This window comes from Echiichthys vipera, assembly GCF_963691815.1.
Source record: "Echiichthys vipera genome assembly, chromosome: 16".
In the NCBI taxonomy this organism is placed as follows: domain Eukaryota; kingdom Metazoa; phylum Chordata; class Actinopteri; order Perciformes; family Trachinidae; genus Echiichthys; species Echiichthys vipera.
In genome coordinates this window covers 8,595,322-8,610,727 of record NC_139841.1, presented here as the reverse complement: position 1 = coordinate 8,610,727, position 15,406 = coordinate 8,595,322, and the positions used below count along the sequence as shown (strand labels likewise).

Here is a 15,406-nt window from a genome sequence, read left to right as displayed (position 1 = left end):
GACCATACTTGGATGAGTGGGTGGAGCTAAGTTAACCAATATGGTCACTACAATAGCTAGCTAGCTTGGCTAGCGAGGTGCAAAATTGAACAGCTGACTCCACTTTACAACTGAACGCTGAACAAGACATTTTTAGATGACCAAAATGTTACAATTAACTTTCATGAACTGAAAACACAGAGGGTCAAAGTCCTAAATTGAAAACATGGACTTCCAAACCAGACAACACTGCGGTTGTGACTTGTCAATCACAAGGTAGCCATATTCTAAAGCATACCTTGCTTTATTGTCCATTTTACTATAAGTGAGAAGTAGGGTGATTTTCTTCTTCATTTCAATATGCTGCTAAACTGCACGCTGCGTATTGTTGTATATTGTATATACCTACGCTTAACCACGACGTCTGTTGCACTCTGTCACACTTGGTTCATTGCTTGATTTATCTGACGTTAGCTTTATTTTGATTTGATTTATGTTTATGCTTATTGTTACTCTGATCCTTTTCCGCCTTTGTATTGAAACTGTTGCAAAATAATTTCCCTCGGGATAAATAAAGCTTCTTGAATCTTGAATCTTGAATCTTCTGCATTGGCATCACATTTTAGACCTGAAGACTGCCAATTGGTTTCAATTGTTTTCGTGGGGCTTTCAACTTTAGGATGTGACCTAGCTAAAAAAAAACAACCAAAACATTTAAACCAAGTTACTAGTTCTAGTTTCTAGAATCTATGGTATGAATATTAAAAGTTCCAAAATTAAGTAAATATTTGTTTGATTTTGACTATGTTCATCGACACAATTTCCCCTCAATGCTAAGCAAAATAGAAAGGGAGGAGCTGATCACACCTAGAAAAAGGAACACCATTTTAAATAAAAAACTATTTCCACATGTTGATCCTGCTCCTTCTAAGACACTGCAGTTTTGATAACGAGATGTCAAAGAGGATACAGTTTCCAAAGAGCGTGAGGACAATGAAGTAGACAGAGGAGAACATGCCGCGGCGAACGCCCCCTTGAGACTCGATCCCGTGGTACATCACAGCGTTCCAGTCCTCGCCAGTCAGAATCTGAGGAAGACAAGAGAGTCAGAACGATGCTGGGCGGGTGGTAAAGCTTCTGCAAATCTCACAGCGTAGAATTAAATTACTTTACAGAGTGAAAGGTTATGAGCACAGACTAATTGAAGGATTATCAGCAAGCTCATTAGGGGACAGAAGCTACACAGACCAGTCATTCACTCTAATTAAAATGCCTGATAACAAATTTTCTTCTTCCATGAAGGCAATATTCTCTCATTTATTCAGACAGTGTGAAGTGCAGGTAAGTATGCAGGTGTGTGTATGGGGGTCTTACCTGGAACACAGTGAGGATGGCCGCTGGGAAGGTATCAAAGTTTGTTGTTGGTGTCTCATCTTCAAAGTTAAACCTAAAAGAATCAGAATAAGAACATCATTACAAGGAGAGGGAAAAAAATAATATGAGAAAACTGTTGTCCCAGTCACATCTTAACAGCAGCTACCTGCAGTTCAGGAGAAGATATCGGGAAAAGTAGATTTATTGATTTTAAACATTACTTGGATTAATAATGTTAGAAGCCTGTTGCCGAACTGAAGCATCAATTCATGTTTCTGCTCATGAGAAACATGACACAGCACAAAAAACAGACACGACCACACCTTGAGTCACAGCTGCATCCTTTGTTCTCTCTCACCTGGTCTATACTGTTGTCTATTCTATATCTATATTGTCTATACTGGCATCCACAATACCGCCCACACTGAGTTGTACTTCTATACTCATGAAGACCTTCACTGATTCCCTTGCCCCTAAACTAAAAGCTTACTTCCAGCTTATTACAATTCGGATCTTATTTTTGTAGCTTTGTCTATTATTTCTAACCTTGAAAATAACTTTTTGAATGTCTAATTAATATGGAATGAGTCTGTGTTTGTCTGCCTGTCTGTCTTTTGATTTTCTTAATAGCTGTTCATCCTATCAACTTCAAACTTGGTCGGTTAATTACTGAGGACCTAAGGAAGTGCAAAGTCAAGTGTGTGCTTTTGAGATCTATTGAACATAATGTACACACTGTGTAGTGTATTGAGAGGGGTCCAGCATTAACTGTTACCCCATCAAATGGCATGCTGGGTAAAGCTAGCTCTCCCTCACTCTTTACAGTACATTCAAGACCAGATGAAGAAAGAGAGACTGGAGATGTTACGTTGCAGCAAACTCAAAAATTACAAGTGATGTCATTTTTGTTAAAGAAATTAGCCTAGATCCTAGTAGTTAGCTGTCAGCAAATTACGCATAAATTCTAGCATTGCTTGGAGATAAAACTATGTCATGACAGGACCCAAGGAAGCGCAGTGTTGTGTACAGTTGTTTGGATAAGCAGTTATCGAGAAAGCTGCAGCAGCAATACTGGAGGTCAAGCAATGGGTCTGTAAAAAAAGTCTGTAATTTTACTTTCCTTAAATATTTTAAGCATCCCCGTTCATTTGAGGATGAACATGAAAAAGTCACGATTAGAGATGAAATGGTATGAACATTTTATATCACAGTTATAGTGACCAAAATCAGCATAGTTATCAGTATATTAAGGTTTATCATTAAACCCATTTTTTCCCAGTCATGATAAACCCTGTGCTACACTGAGGAAAGCTTTTTGTTTCTAATTAATAAACACAGGTGGCAAAATCTATAGAAAAGGGATCTATTGTTGGTTTGAACATAAAGCTCTGCGGCAATGTTGTTTTTCTAGTGCATGTGGATATTTGAATGTTTTGAAGCCTAAAGGTGGTTATACAGTCTTTTTAATTATACAGTAATTTTACTTGAGTAAAATGTATTTAAAAGAACTGTATCTTTTACTTGAGTAAAATTTTCTGATAACCTTTCCAATTGCTAGGAATGCAACAACAACATTACAATTAGTCCAAAACTATCAAAACTGATAGAAATGATGGCAAAAACCACAAAAATAAGACCCATCTTAAGTTATTTCCATCCAAACTGTCTAACCCTAGCCTCTGCTGTAACCAATATTAACCTTTACCCTAAAACTAACCAAATAACCCTATAACAGCCCCTTGAATGAATGAAATAAGAAGCAGACAAAATGTCGTCACCTTCAAAACATGTCTAAAACTCAGTCCCCACAAAGACAGAAGCATAACACAAGCATGGCGGAATGACTTTCAGATTCCTTCACAGCTTCAGGTACAGACTAATGTATTCATAGATGAAGGGAGTTTTGTTGTATTGATAATGACTGAGACAGAAGGAGAGAGAGAGAAACGTGCAGCAGCAGGAAACACCAGCCATGGCTCCAACTTTCAAGTCCAAAACACACTGCCTCTGCAGCTCAGGGCTGAATCGTGACACATCGCATGCACAAAAATCAGGCACTGAGATTCAGCATGTAAAAAAAACCCACAGGGAGTATTAACCATTTAATATCAAGCAAATTAAGTAAATCTGGAGTGATGCCCAGATTTAGGAGGTTTCTCCTCTTTTGATCTGCATACCCATAGAGCAGAATTCTGTCCAACCTGAAAGGACTTCATTATATATATATTCATCATTACTGAGAATGTTGTCAGGATTTGGGTTTTGAGTTTCTCCTTGTCCGCTGTGACAGCTACACCACCACAGAAAAAGACTGCTATCAGTTGACAAGAGAAGAAAATCAAAGTAGCCTGGATAGCTACTGGATATTTCATTTCTGGGGGTATCGATGCTTGAGCACCTGTCGACAGAAATCCTACAGTGCCAGTATGTTTTGGGCTCAACACAACAGCACTCCTGAATGGAAAGTTGAACACACATTGACACAAGGAAAAAACATTGCCAGAAAACACAATGTCAGAAAAAAACAGATTAAGAGTGAATGAATGGATGAAATTTGTCTTCACAAATGTGAAATACGTGAAATACTTGCACTATATTGTTAGTGTAATCTTTTTCACCTTGTTTCACACAATTAATAAACCTGCTATCAAATAAATAAAGACACAAAGGTCAATTAATTTGAATATTTAACCAAATTGGATCCAAAGTGGATTCATCTATCTGAACCCAATACTACTGAATTTACACAAAATTGAAACACGTTGGGTATTAAGCTCACTGCAGTCAAATTAACTAAGATGTATGGCTGCAGATTTATTCCATGATAATTTGGGATTTTGCGTGAAAGTTAACAGTAGGGTCCAACTTAATCATAAAACATGCACACTTTCTACACAAAGGATTGCAGTCTTTTTAGAAAGCCCCCAAGTGACCCAACAAACCTGCCAAAACCTGAATCCATGGTCTTGAAACTGAAGAAGACAATGAGAGAATGACACAGAGATGTGTAAAGATGGGTTGGTCATTGAACTCAAAATAACCTACACTGCAAGTGTAGCAAATGTATTTTGAATGTGTACTGTGACGACAATTGTTAAAGTAGTTGAGTTGGTTTACAGCATCCTGGCTAAAGAGAGTTAAAAAACAATGATTGATAGTTTTCCATTTTTTTTCTTTAAATATGTGAAAACAGGTGACTTCACCTGCATCAAACTCAACTTTTCTGAATCAGGACTTTCTACTTTTGTCTAGCATTATATTGAAAGCACTTAAGAAATCAGCCTTAGTAAGTATTGCTAAACAATATGTAGGAAATGACGAGGAGAAATTCTTTCAACTTCTAGGACATCATGTGGGTGTTATTTGACAGAAAATATGATTCAAGAGAGGAATTATTGTCTGTGTATTTAACATTTTACAATTGTTCTTCTTGCCTCAATCAATCAAACCTTTTAACACTCCAGAAATTCGAGGTGTTGATGAGAAGTGGCCTGAGATTCTAGTGTGGGCTCTGTCTTTATGACGCAATGACACCTCGCACAAACTGGAATAAAGACCATATTTCATGAATCTAAAAGGCATGGAGCTTCTTGTTGATGTTTTTGTCAGCAGAAACCCTGGTGCATCATTTGTGTAAAAGATTGGGGAGGAACATTTTATCAGTAGGTGTGGTAGTCAAAGCAGTTTTTTTTCTTTTGTTTAAAAAGTATTATTGTGCTCAGCTACCTCAAAAAAAAAGATAGAAATTACATTTTGTTTTAAGGAGAAACCTTTGTTACAATGAATCAGCTGTGACAGCTGCCATTAAGACATTAAACTGTACCCATATCACTCTCACTGACTCATGGAAGTACTTAAGAATGGGGCTTCACAGTGGACTATCATTCAAGATTCCTATTTAAAATTTCAAGAAAAAAAATGTGATATTAAATGAAATGGGTTTGTGACAGATAATTAAAGACTTTCTGTCTGAAAAGTAGAACTTTTGTTCAGTCACAGTTCATGTTTGTACCATAGAGACATTCTGGACTGCTGTGCTGGCCCATCATCATGTATATCCAGTTTGTCACAGTGCCGTGACAACTGTCATACTCATCACCGATTTCTAATCCAACGTTTGTAAAGAAAGTTGGTTAAAGCACCGTTCTTTGAGCTATGACACTTTGCACTTTAGCTATTTCACATTAGAGTAAACTGTATAAGGCCAAACAGGTATAGAAAGAAAGAAAATTACTCTATGTGCACCTGCTAGCAAAAAAGTCCAGTATGTTCCACACACTGTCACAAAAATAGAGCCCATTGAATCTTTCTTAGCAAACAAGAACAGACATGGGTAGTTAACATGCTTGAGATACAATTTACTGTCTGATAACAGTCAAACTTAAAATATGAGCATTTATTTCCATCTTGAATATCTTTTGATATCAAGGTGTATAAAAGTGGTTTTGGATAACACAGGCTGACAAAAAGAATGATCACAATACAGTTGGTATTAGCCTACACAACACAATTTATGAATATACATGAAAGAGTTTATGAATTATACAGTAATATTTCATTGAATATTTCCAAAAAGCAATTTATAAGTATGGATCCACAAAAGGGCCTTCAAATGGATTGAAAGGTTTACATTTTGAATTGAATTTCATATACTTGCTGTATGGAATGAAAGAACTGTCTTTCACACTTTTTTTTAACAACCATATCGTTCAAATTATGTGATGTGTCAGCTAAAGCAGTCAGTGGAGCAAGAGAGAAGAAAAGGGTGTTTGTCCTGGACAAAGAACATATGTAGGAAGAAGAAGGGTCTTTAAAAATGAGGAGAGGATGGGGAACACATGACCAACTGACAGCTGTTTTTTCTGTCCCAGAGCAGATCCTGTGATGTGTGTGTGTGTGTGTGTGTGTGTGTGTGTGTGTGTGTGTGTGTGTGTGTGTGTGTGTGTGTGTGTGTGTGTGTGTGTGTGTGTGTGTGTGTGTGTGTGTGTGTGTGTGTGTGTGTGTGTGTGTGATTACTGTAGGCATGTACACCATGTCCGATCCTGTGTTTTTTAGGCTAATATCAATATTTGAGATTAACAAAATTCTCAAACATGTATAAATATACTGTATAAATATATTTTTACAGCTCAACTACAAACTTTATCATCAGAGTTGGAAGTTAGAGTAACTATAAGATAATAGCTGACTGTTGAAGGAAAGTACTTTCCTGTTTCAACAAGACAGCGCGCTTGTGCCCACAGCCAGGTCGTTATAGTTACAGAGACCCCATTTTGAATGACATGTACAACTGTAACACATGGCTGTAATGTATATCCACATACTTTTGGCCATGCGATCAATCACTGAAAACCCACTATCGTCTGACGATATTAACCAGCATATATCAGTCTGGTTCTAATGCTTACTGTACATGTATTAGGGGGATGGGGGTGGGAGGGAAGAGAAAGGGGAGAAGGGGGAGGGACAACTGATTCAATATGCCTCTTCTCCCTTGGTATGTCATCATATTTTCTCTCCCCATGCTTCTCTCCTTCTTCCTTTGTCCCTCTCTATCTCATTACTGCATCATCCATCAGCAACCTCCCTCTCCAACCCTTGCTCATAACTCCTGCACTTTCTCCATTTCACCTCAGCCTCTCCCTCTCCCCTCCTTTGCTCCCTTTTGTTATTTCCGTTCCTGCCTTTCTCCCATCTCCTCCTCTCTCCCCCACGCTCTCCTCCTTCCTTGAGGATTAGCAGACCCAGTGCAGGGAGCGGCGGCGGAGGTTTGCTGCTGTGTGCACTGAGCTCTGTTTACTCTGATAATAGGGATTGGAAGCGTGCTGCTTGACTTCCATACGTCATCCTCAGGGACTTCATTAAATCAATCCGGAAAACAAGAATGTGCGTCCACACTCTGCACACGCTCGTGCCCTTACCCTCCCCAGATCTAATCATTTAAACAATAGCAGCAGGTTCACACTGTACAGGTGAATTAAACAGATTAGGACAGACATGCATGTTCAAGTTGATTGGAGATAAGGGTGGTATCATATAATATTGAGAAGAAACTGCTGAGCATTGGATCTGTGACATGAATCAGGACACAGATGACATCCTGCAACCTGATAAATCAAGAAATTAATCTGGCTTTACAATTTGAGAAAGGGTCCGAATACAAAGAGGCAGCCCACTGTACTGTTTTACCAGGGCTGTGCTAATCAGTCTAAGCTGGATCTCTGTGATTATTTAGGACCCCAAATGGCTGAAACAACAGCAGCTTTTCCAAAGACTGTGCTTAATGTGTGTAATATTTCATGTAGTAAAATTTAAAAAGATGCAAGTAACAAAAATTAGATTAGGATTTGAAGCATTTCTGCCATTAGTCGATTGCCTGTGCAGTTAGCTAGCCGTGAATCTAAGAGCACAGTCTAAACTGCATATAAGACATGGGCATAGCAGCTGTGATTTTTTTTTTTAAGCCTTCAGTTTGGCATTTTGTCTTGTGTTTCTTAGTACAACATGACATTTTTTGGTGACCAAAATAGTAATAATTTACTTTCATGAACTAAAAACACACTGTGAAAGAGGATGTAAGGCGTAAACACGGACAACACTCAAATGGGACAGCATGAAGGTAGCAAGTTGTCAATCACAAGGTAGCCCCACCCTAAAACATACCCTACTATAGCATCTATTTTACATTTTTTTTTTTTTTTTACTAATGAGCATTTTGTTCTTTTGAAGGAGACTTAAAACTAGCTTTAGCTCACTGTACATATAACAGCAATTTGTGTGTATTTAGACCGCTAATCTCTGCTTAGAGTGGTAGGTCACAGGACTTTCATCCGGGGGACTGGAGTTCCGAAGTACTAAGCTAAACCACAACCTTTTCTCTAATCCTAACCAAGTCGTTTTGGTGCCTGAACCTAACCGACACCTTTTGTTTGTTAATCGTAACTGTTGTGTTCCGCTTCCGGTCACTGTTTCATTGCATTAAATAGAAAGTCATATTTTGTTAGATATCAAACCAATTTTTGAGCATGACTTTTTCGTAAGATATCATACAAACCTGTTGATGACAATACACTAACTCTGGGGACAAGCGCTGCCTGAGAAAACAAGGTCTGGGGAAGAAAAGTTATTAAGATTTAGGCTTCTTTTTTAATTAAATATGGCTTTGTTGAAGAGTTTCTGAATTTTCTTATTTGTATGCAAAATCTATAGTGATTGATGAAACTGACATTCTTCCAGTTTGCAAAAGCTGCAAACATTAAAATGATTGATTGAATTTGTGTTATATCTTGTCCTGGATGGACTTTTTTATTATAGATTAATCTCTCTGTTTTTTTTATTTATTAGTCTTTAAAATTTAAAGTAGTTAACTGAAAATAGAAAATGCCATCTCACCTGTGTCGGACAAAGTCAGAGTTAATTAACAAAGAAGGTCTGCACTTTAGCTACAAAGCAGTGAACAGAAAAAAATTGTTATTGTACTACAGTAAATCCTGAACAATTTCATTGAGCTTATCACATATTTTTTCCAAACAGTTGCGGATGTCCTATGAGTCTCCGCTGGGAGATGTGCCCTGCCTCAAACTGTTTTATCGTTCAATTCTCACACTTTTACCAGGAGATTACTTTTGGTGTGAGAACAGGAACATAATCTCTGGGACCAAAATACAGTTGGAATATTACAAAGGATATCTTTTTCTTAAAAATACATTTAATCTTCTATTTTGCGTTGAAAGCCTATTTTTCATCAAACTATTGACATTTTCTGCCTATGGTACGATTGGGTTTTCTTTAGTTTGGCTTCAACATTTTCTAAAAACAAAAAGGGACGATTTGTAGAGTGCTTACTTACTCAATGATTCTTGGCTCAAAAGACTGACATTTAATTGACACCCTTTGTAGATTAGACTTTAAGGTGAAAATGTAGACCGGTCTGATGTGCTCGGCTGGCACCATGTGGATGTTAGACTCATCTCACACTTGTCGATCACCAGAGACTAAAGTGATGCTAACGATGGTACAGACAGTTGTAAGGCTCGGTGCCATGGCAACAGCCTGCTGCTTCAAAGACATCTAGTTGTGTTGTTTGTGAAGGCCATCAGTCTGAGGAGATGTGACTTCATGTTAAAGTGGCATTGCATCTAAGAAGGTACTCTACCTTCCACTGCGGTGACAACAGATAACCACACACACTGGTGACAGTGGTGCACGCTTAAACCATCTGAGGTCAGTGATTTCAATCTTTGTAATTGAGTGACTCTTTGATTCAAGTACAGATATTTGATGCTCATTAGGAGCAAAATTCTAACTTTCAGTAGGCTTACATTAGCAAACATGGCTGCACAGCTTCCACCAGAAAAAACAAGGCTAAACAATAAAACAATCAGGGTTATTTTTCCTTTGATTTGAAAGATAAGGGGACAATTTACTTAAACAACCCCTAAACTGGTAAAACATATGTCATATAGCGTGTATCAAACTATTACATGAATTAGTGTAAGTATAAAGGATCATTCCACCTGTTTTATACATCAAGTTCAGTTGAAGAAATAACCCTGATGATGATTAGGGGGAGATTTTGGTTTAGACACTAGAAAAACAGAAAGCTTTTTCATTTTGTTCACCATTTTCTAGAAGGGTAGCCTAGACCTTACCAACTTAAGGGGCGGGACCAATGCACCGTTTCAAAATACCACTGCGCGCAATTGGAATGCACTACGACCGACTGTGACCAATCAGAGCAATGAACAAGGTGATGTATTCAGCCGACTTTGACAGCACATCACTGTCTTCTTGTCTACGCCCGCCCATAATAGATGAATCTGGATTTTCTGACATAGTTAAAGAGCTCCAACGGAGCGTGCCCAGAGGCAGCTGCAGAGAGAATTGAAATATGCTAACGGTGCATCTGGATTCCCAGGGTAGAGAAAGGCTCTAGTGAAAGTGCGTTTACATGCACAGCAGTAACCCAAAAATGGCCTTACCCTGGTTAAGGGAATGATCGGATTATTGACGTTCCCCATGTACACATGACAGGGGTTTACATGGGAAAATGAAAGATTAATTCAACCTCCGGTACAGGAGGTGGCACTCCGCCAACATACAGCTGGACTGAATACGGCTTTTTTTCCCGTTCACCTTTGTCAAAATCAAAAAAAAAATCAAAACGGCCCACTTTTGGACAGAATTGCAACGGACAGGTCTTCTTGGTAGTAATGTTACTTGCCGTTGCAAAGTCCTCCCTCGGGTTAAAGGTAACGCTCTAATGTTGTTTTTGGCGCCGTTGTGTCCTGGTTTATTGTAAGTCTGGGTCAAAGATCACTGCAGCAGAGTGGGGAGCATGCGCACTTGAGAAACCTGATAATAATCCGAGACAATGTTTCCATGCAGGAATCGGGAATCTGAAGGAGTTCTCTAGGTCTGTTAACTGGGGTATGAAAACTCTGATTTTACCCGGGGTATGGTGATACATGGTGTTTAAGAAACCGCCCTTAACCCCGAATACAATCAGGTTTTTAAACTAACTTAAAGTCAGCTGCTGCTGCATACATTTTGGGCATTCTTTTTTAATATCTGTCTCTTGTGAGTCGCCCAAACTTGGATCGTTTTGTCCATAATTTAATAACATGAGATCCAGAGTTGATCTCTGTCTGTTCAGGCAAGAACTGTCAGAAAATCACAGAGGTTATAATACAGGTTAGCAACATAATTTGGAAGAAAAAACAAAGGCAAACTGAATTAATTGCTGAAATGGTCCTTTTTAAACATCCATCTATGCTTACACATCAACTTCCTGGTTCAACTTTGACCTACTGCATTTACTGCAGCTGTGCACATAGATTTATTGTGCAATGAGGGATAACTAACACCAGCTCCTGAGGTGCGCTAACTTTCAGTTTTACATCCAAATAAAGTGGTAGAGGTAATCTGAATAAACTGCTGGCATTATACTTTAGGGGCTTTTAGGTATACAATTAAGAATGTATTTTCTTGAGAACTTAAAAAAATACTGCAAGGTCTACCTAAGGTTTGGTAGGGCAAATATACACCAATGAAGAACTACACAGATATATAAAGACTGTTGTTGTGTGGAGAGACTGTACAGTGTGTGTGTGTGTGTGTGTGTGTGTGTGTGTGTGTGTGTGTGTGTGTGTGTGTGTGTGTGTGTGTGTGTGTGTGTGTGTGTGTGTGTGTGTGTGTGTGTGTGTGTGTGTGTGTGTGTGTGTGTGTGTGTGTGTGTTTGTCTGTGTGTGTGTGTGTGTGTTTATAAACTGAGTCAGATGGGGTTGAATGCCAAGCCTTTGATTAACTGCAGCCAGCCCAGAATCATGAGGTGTTCCTTCCATTAGAAAACATCAGCTCCTGCTGAGAGTTATATCAAAGGGCCACAGTTGCTGCTGCTGCTCTGCCAGCTACCTGCTGCGTCAACACGTCTGTCACCGCCGCCACGCCGGGCCAGGGATCACAGACGGGGAGGAGGGTCAGGTGAAGAGACAGATAGAGGAGAAGAGTAGAGGATGTGTGTGTGTGTGTGTGTGTGTGTGTGTGAGTGTGTGTGTGTGTGTGTGTGTGTGTGTGTGTGTGTGTGTGTGTGTGTGTGTGTGTGTGTGTGTGTACATGTGTGTCTGTGCTGAATGGATGGATAGAAAGAGGAAAGAGCGATCAGAGAGTAGGACAGGTTAGAAAGATATACTCACTGTCCTCCGAAGAGCTGCATGCCCAGCAGAGCAAAGACCACGATAAAGAGGAAGAGGAGGAAGAGCAAGCTGATGATGGACTTCATGGAATTGAGGAGGGAAACAACAAGGTTCCTCAACGAGTTCCAATATCTGAGAGGAAGCAGCAAGGACACAGAGACAGAAATATGACTTTTTTTGTTTTGGAAAGAACAGATTCAGACAAAGACAGAAACAACCAAAAGAGAGGAGGAACGAGATGAAAAAATGACAATATGAGCTGTAGGTGGTATAAAACAAATCAATGCGTCAGGGTCTTCAGCTGTCAGTGTCAGTGAATCACAGGATTACAGCTAATCTAATGAAATAAAAGGATTGCCATCAAATACTAATAGGATTGTCAGTTCAGAGAGAAAAGTGCCTTGAGAAAAAGTGCAGCTCCTGCAACATCAAAACCTTGCATCTCCAAAATGTAGCATTTAAAAAGAAGAAGTATATTTGGGGTTTTTGATGTAGATGTGTTTGTAATAAGTTTCTTTAGGTCAGTGTCTAAAAATGTTTTGGTAAAACATTTGGATGGGGTGAGGCGAGCCCTGGCAATAAAATGTGTCTTTGACTGATAGAAATGACAATTTTATCATCGGTGCCCTAGAGGTGAAGCCTGTGTGTAGGTTGCTATAGCTTGAAGGTTTTTGTTATTTCACATAGTGACAGGGATCTGGAAAAGACAGATAGCGAAAGGGGAGGATAATACTGTCTGAAATAGACAGCCAGTGACAGGCTTATATGCACAGTCTACATCCTATGAGTAAAACTGCGTCCAGACCAGACACGATGGCTGCAATTTAATCTCAATAAACGCGAATATCGTGCCACTTGATCAGATTGTAATCTTGAAACGTTCATCGCGTCCATTGTGCCTGGTATGAATGCAGCTTAAGACTACATTTGGTTTAACTTTGACAGCGCGTACTGTTAAGTAATCAAAGCTGCACTCAATTTTATACATCCGTTTTAGACGTGAAGTTTAGTTTCCTAGTCATAAACAGTAGGATCGAGCCTATGAAACATAATTCTTACAATGTCATCAGCGTTATCTCGGCTTGATACCACAGATTTATAACAGAGAGCATTCAAAAACTGGAGTTGTGATTGGTAAATCAAAAATTTGAGAGTGTGACTGAATTTTGCACCTGATGGGTGCATGTGCAACCAGATGTAAATTTCAGTCGTAAAAAGCGAAAAATTCTTGTTTTCAAGAGGAACGACTGAAGGAATACAACTGGCTTCGGGTTTGCAAAATAAATAACACAAGGAACTGCATCTTTTGCTGTCCATGTGGGCCAAAACATGCTGGCAACAGGTTTTACACAATTCAAACAAGATATGCTGATTAAACACAGCAACAGTTTAAAACACAAAATATCCCGAGACCGTTACCAACGAAAGTGCATCGCCCCCTACCCACAGCCTTTTGCTGACAAGAAGTAACAGTAAGTCTGCGGATGAGGTAGAAATAACAGCAAAATGTAATACTGCATATTTACGGTATTTTATATGTATTTTTGATAATGATGAGAGGAAGGTCACACATCGCTTTTGTTTCATTTCCTTTTTCTAAGCATCCTGAAATTAAAATGTAATTTATTTCATTTTTATTTATTTGTGACCTTAAAATAAAATTATAATTTGTAATTTTCTGAAAGTTGTTGTCTATTCATCACTAAAGCATTGATTAGAAGGCCCTATAATTAAAATGGGATGATTGTGAATAATTGGGTCAATTTAAGGTGTGCGCCTAAATTGTTTTGCTTGTGCCTCTAAAAATTAGGAGTAATGAGTTAGTCTGAAGCCCTGAGTGGTGCTGATTCCAGCAGTATATATATATGTGTGTGTGTGTGTGTGCGTGCGTGCGTGCGTGCGTGCGTGCGTGCGTGTGTATGTGTGTGTGTGTGTGTGTGTGTGTGTGTGTGTGCGCGTGCGTGCACTACTGTGACTGATTACTGAGAAGATCTTTTTGTAAATTACAATGAGTGCTATGGGTTGAAGAGATGAGAATTGAACTCACTTGGTGACTTTGAATATCCTGAGCAGTCGCAGGGCTCGCAACACACTGATACCAAACGATGCTCCTGGTTTAATCATGTCCCAGATCACCTCAAAAATACTTCCCACAATCACCTGGAGAGGAGAGCAGAGGATAAAGTTATCACCTGCTGCTGTATTTGGCTGTTTCAATCAGCCAAACACGGCTGGACCATCCAGACAGGATGTTGAGCGTTTACTTACCCCAAAATCAAAGCAGTTAAAGGAGGAGTGAAAATAATTCCTCGCTCCGAGGCCGTACATCTTCAAGGTCATCTCAGTCAGAAACAAACCCAGGAACACAATCTCTGCTGTGTCTGTTTGCAAGATAAAAGCAAGAAAAAAATAGTTTTATAGGCAAGAACATCAATAAGTGTGGGTCCTATGAGCGTGCATTTGTGTGTGTAACTTACAGAGGGCCCTTGTGAGCCACTCGGGCTGGTCATAGTGGACTATGGCCACACACATAGTATTGAGGCCCACCAGACACAGAACGATCCAGTAGAAGCTTTGAGCTTTCACCATGCGGCGGATGAAGAACCGGGTCCTCTTCTCTTTGCGACGGAAGTAAGAGGAGCTGTCCATCTTACCGCTGCTTTTCACGCTGGCCCGACCAAACGGAGAGCCAGGAGGAGCTGAAAGCGATGATGAAGAGGTGAGAGAGGAAATGTGTGCAGCACGTTGTCACTGTTTCACAGTTGCCACAGTAAATCACAGTGTGTTCGTTTTCCTCCTGCTACTGCAAAGAGCAGCACCCCAATCATCTCCTCACTCACCTAATTATAATATACACTATGAAGCTTATGCATATGTGTACAGACAGTTTTCATTGTGCTCTGACGAAATTACGGGAGCCCTGAAAGGCAAGGTAAAAAAAAACTTTTTTTCGGGAATCGTTGGCCAAAACTTAAGTTCATTTCCTATGTAGAAGATCCTACCACGTAGATATAAGGTCTGATGAAATCATATTGTGATGAGACTGCATGTTCCAACTTCGTTGGGCTGTTATCCATGGTGTGACCGTCTGCAGGTAGCATAAATTAAAAGTGGTTAACCTACCCAACGGGTATATGTTGTACCTGGATAGAAGAAATGCCATATGTAAAATAAATGTAACAACAAATAGCAAATAGCCTGGACTGCCAAAATGTCTTTCGATTCGTCTGATGTTATAACTCATTTTGGACAAATAACATTTGCTTTTATTGGGTGTTAGTTGCACCAACAGACTGCCCCAAAATTAGGAGAACTAAACAAGACAAAAATATATTTATATATATATATATATATATATA

General features: G+C 39.3%; 1 protein-coding gene across 1 annotated transcript in view; it reads right to left on the bottom strand.

Annotated features, from left to right (window-relative positions):
• The window catches only part of cacna1bb (calcium channel, voltage-dependent, N type, alpha 1B subunit, b), a gene marked incomplete at both ends in the record, with an annotated part of 175,415 nt that overhangs the window by 68,254 nt on the left and 91,755 nt on the right, over nt 1-15,406 (bottom strand). The window contains 6 exons of the mRNA XM_083930413.1: nt 950-1,067; nt 1,354-1,426; nt 12,048-12,179; nt 14,095-14,207; nt 14,316-14,428; nt 14,525-14,746. Coding sequence (XP_083786539.1) covers nt 950-1,067; nt 1,354-1,426; nt 12,048-12,179; nt 14,095-14,207; nt 14,316-14,428; nt 14,525-14,746 — 771 coding nt within the window. The remainder of the gene's footprint in view (nt 1-949; nt 1,068-1,353; nt 1,427-12,047; nt 12,180-14,094; nt 14,208-14,315; nt 14,429-14,524; nt 14,747-15,406) is intronic.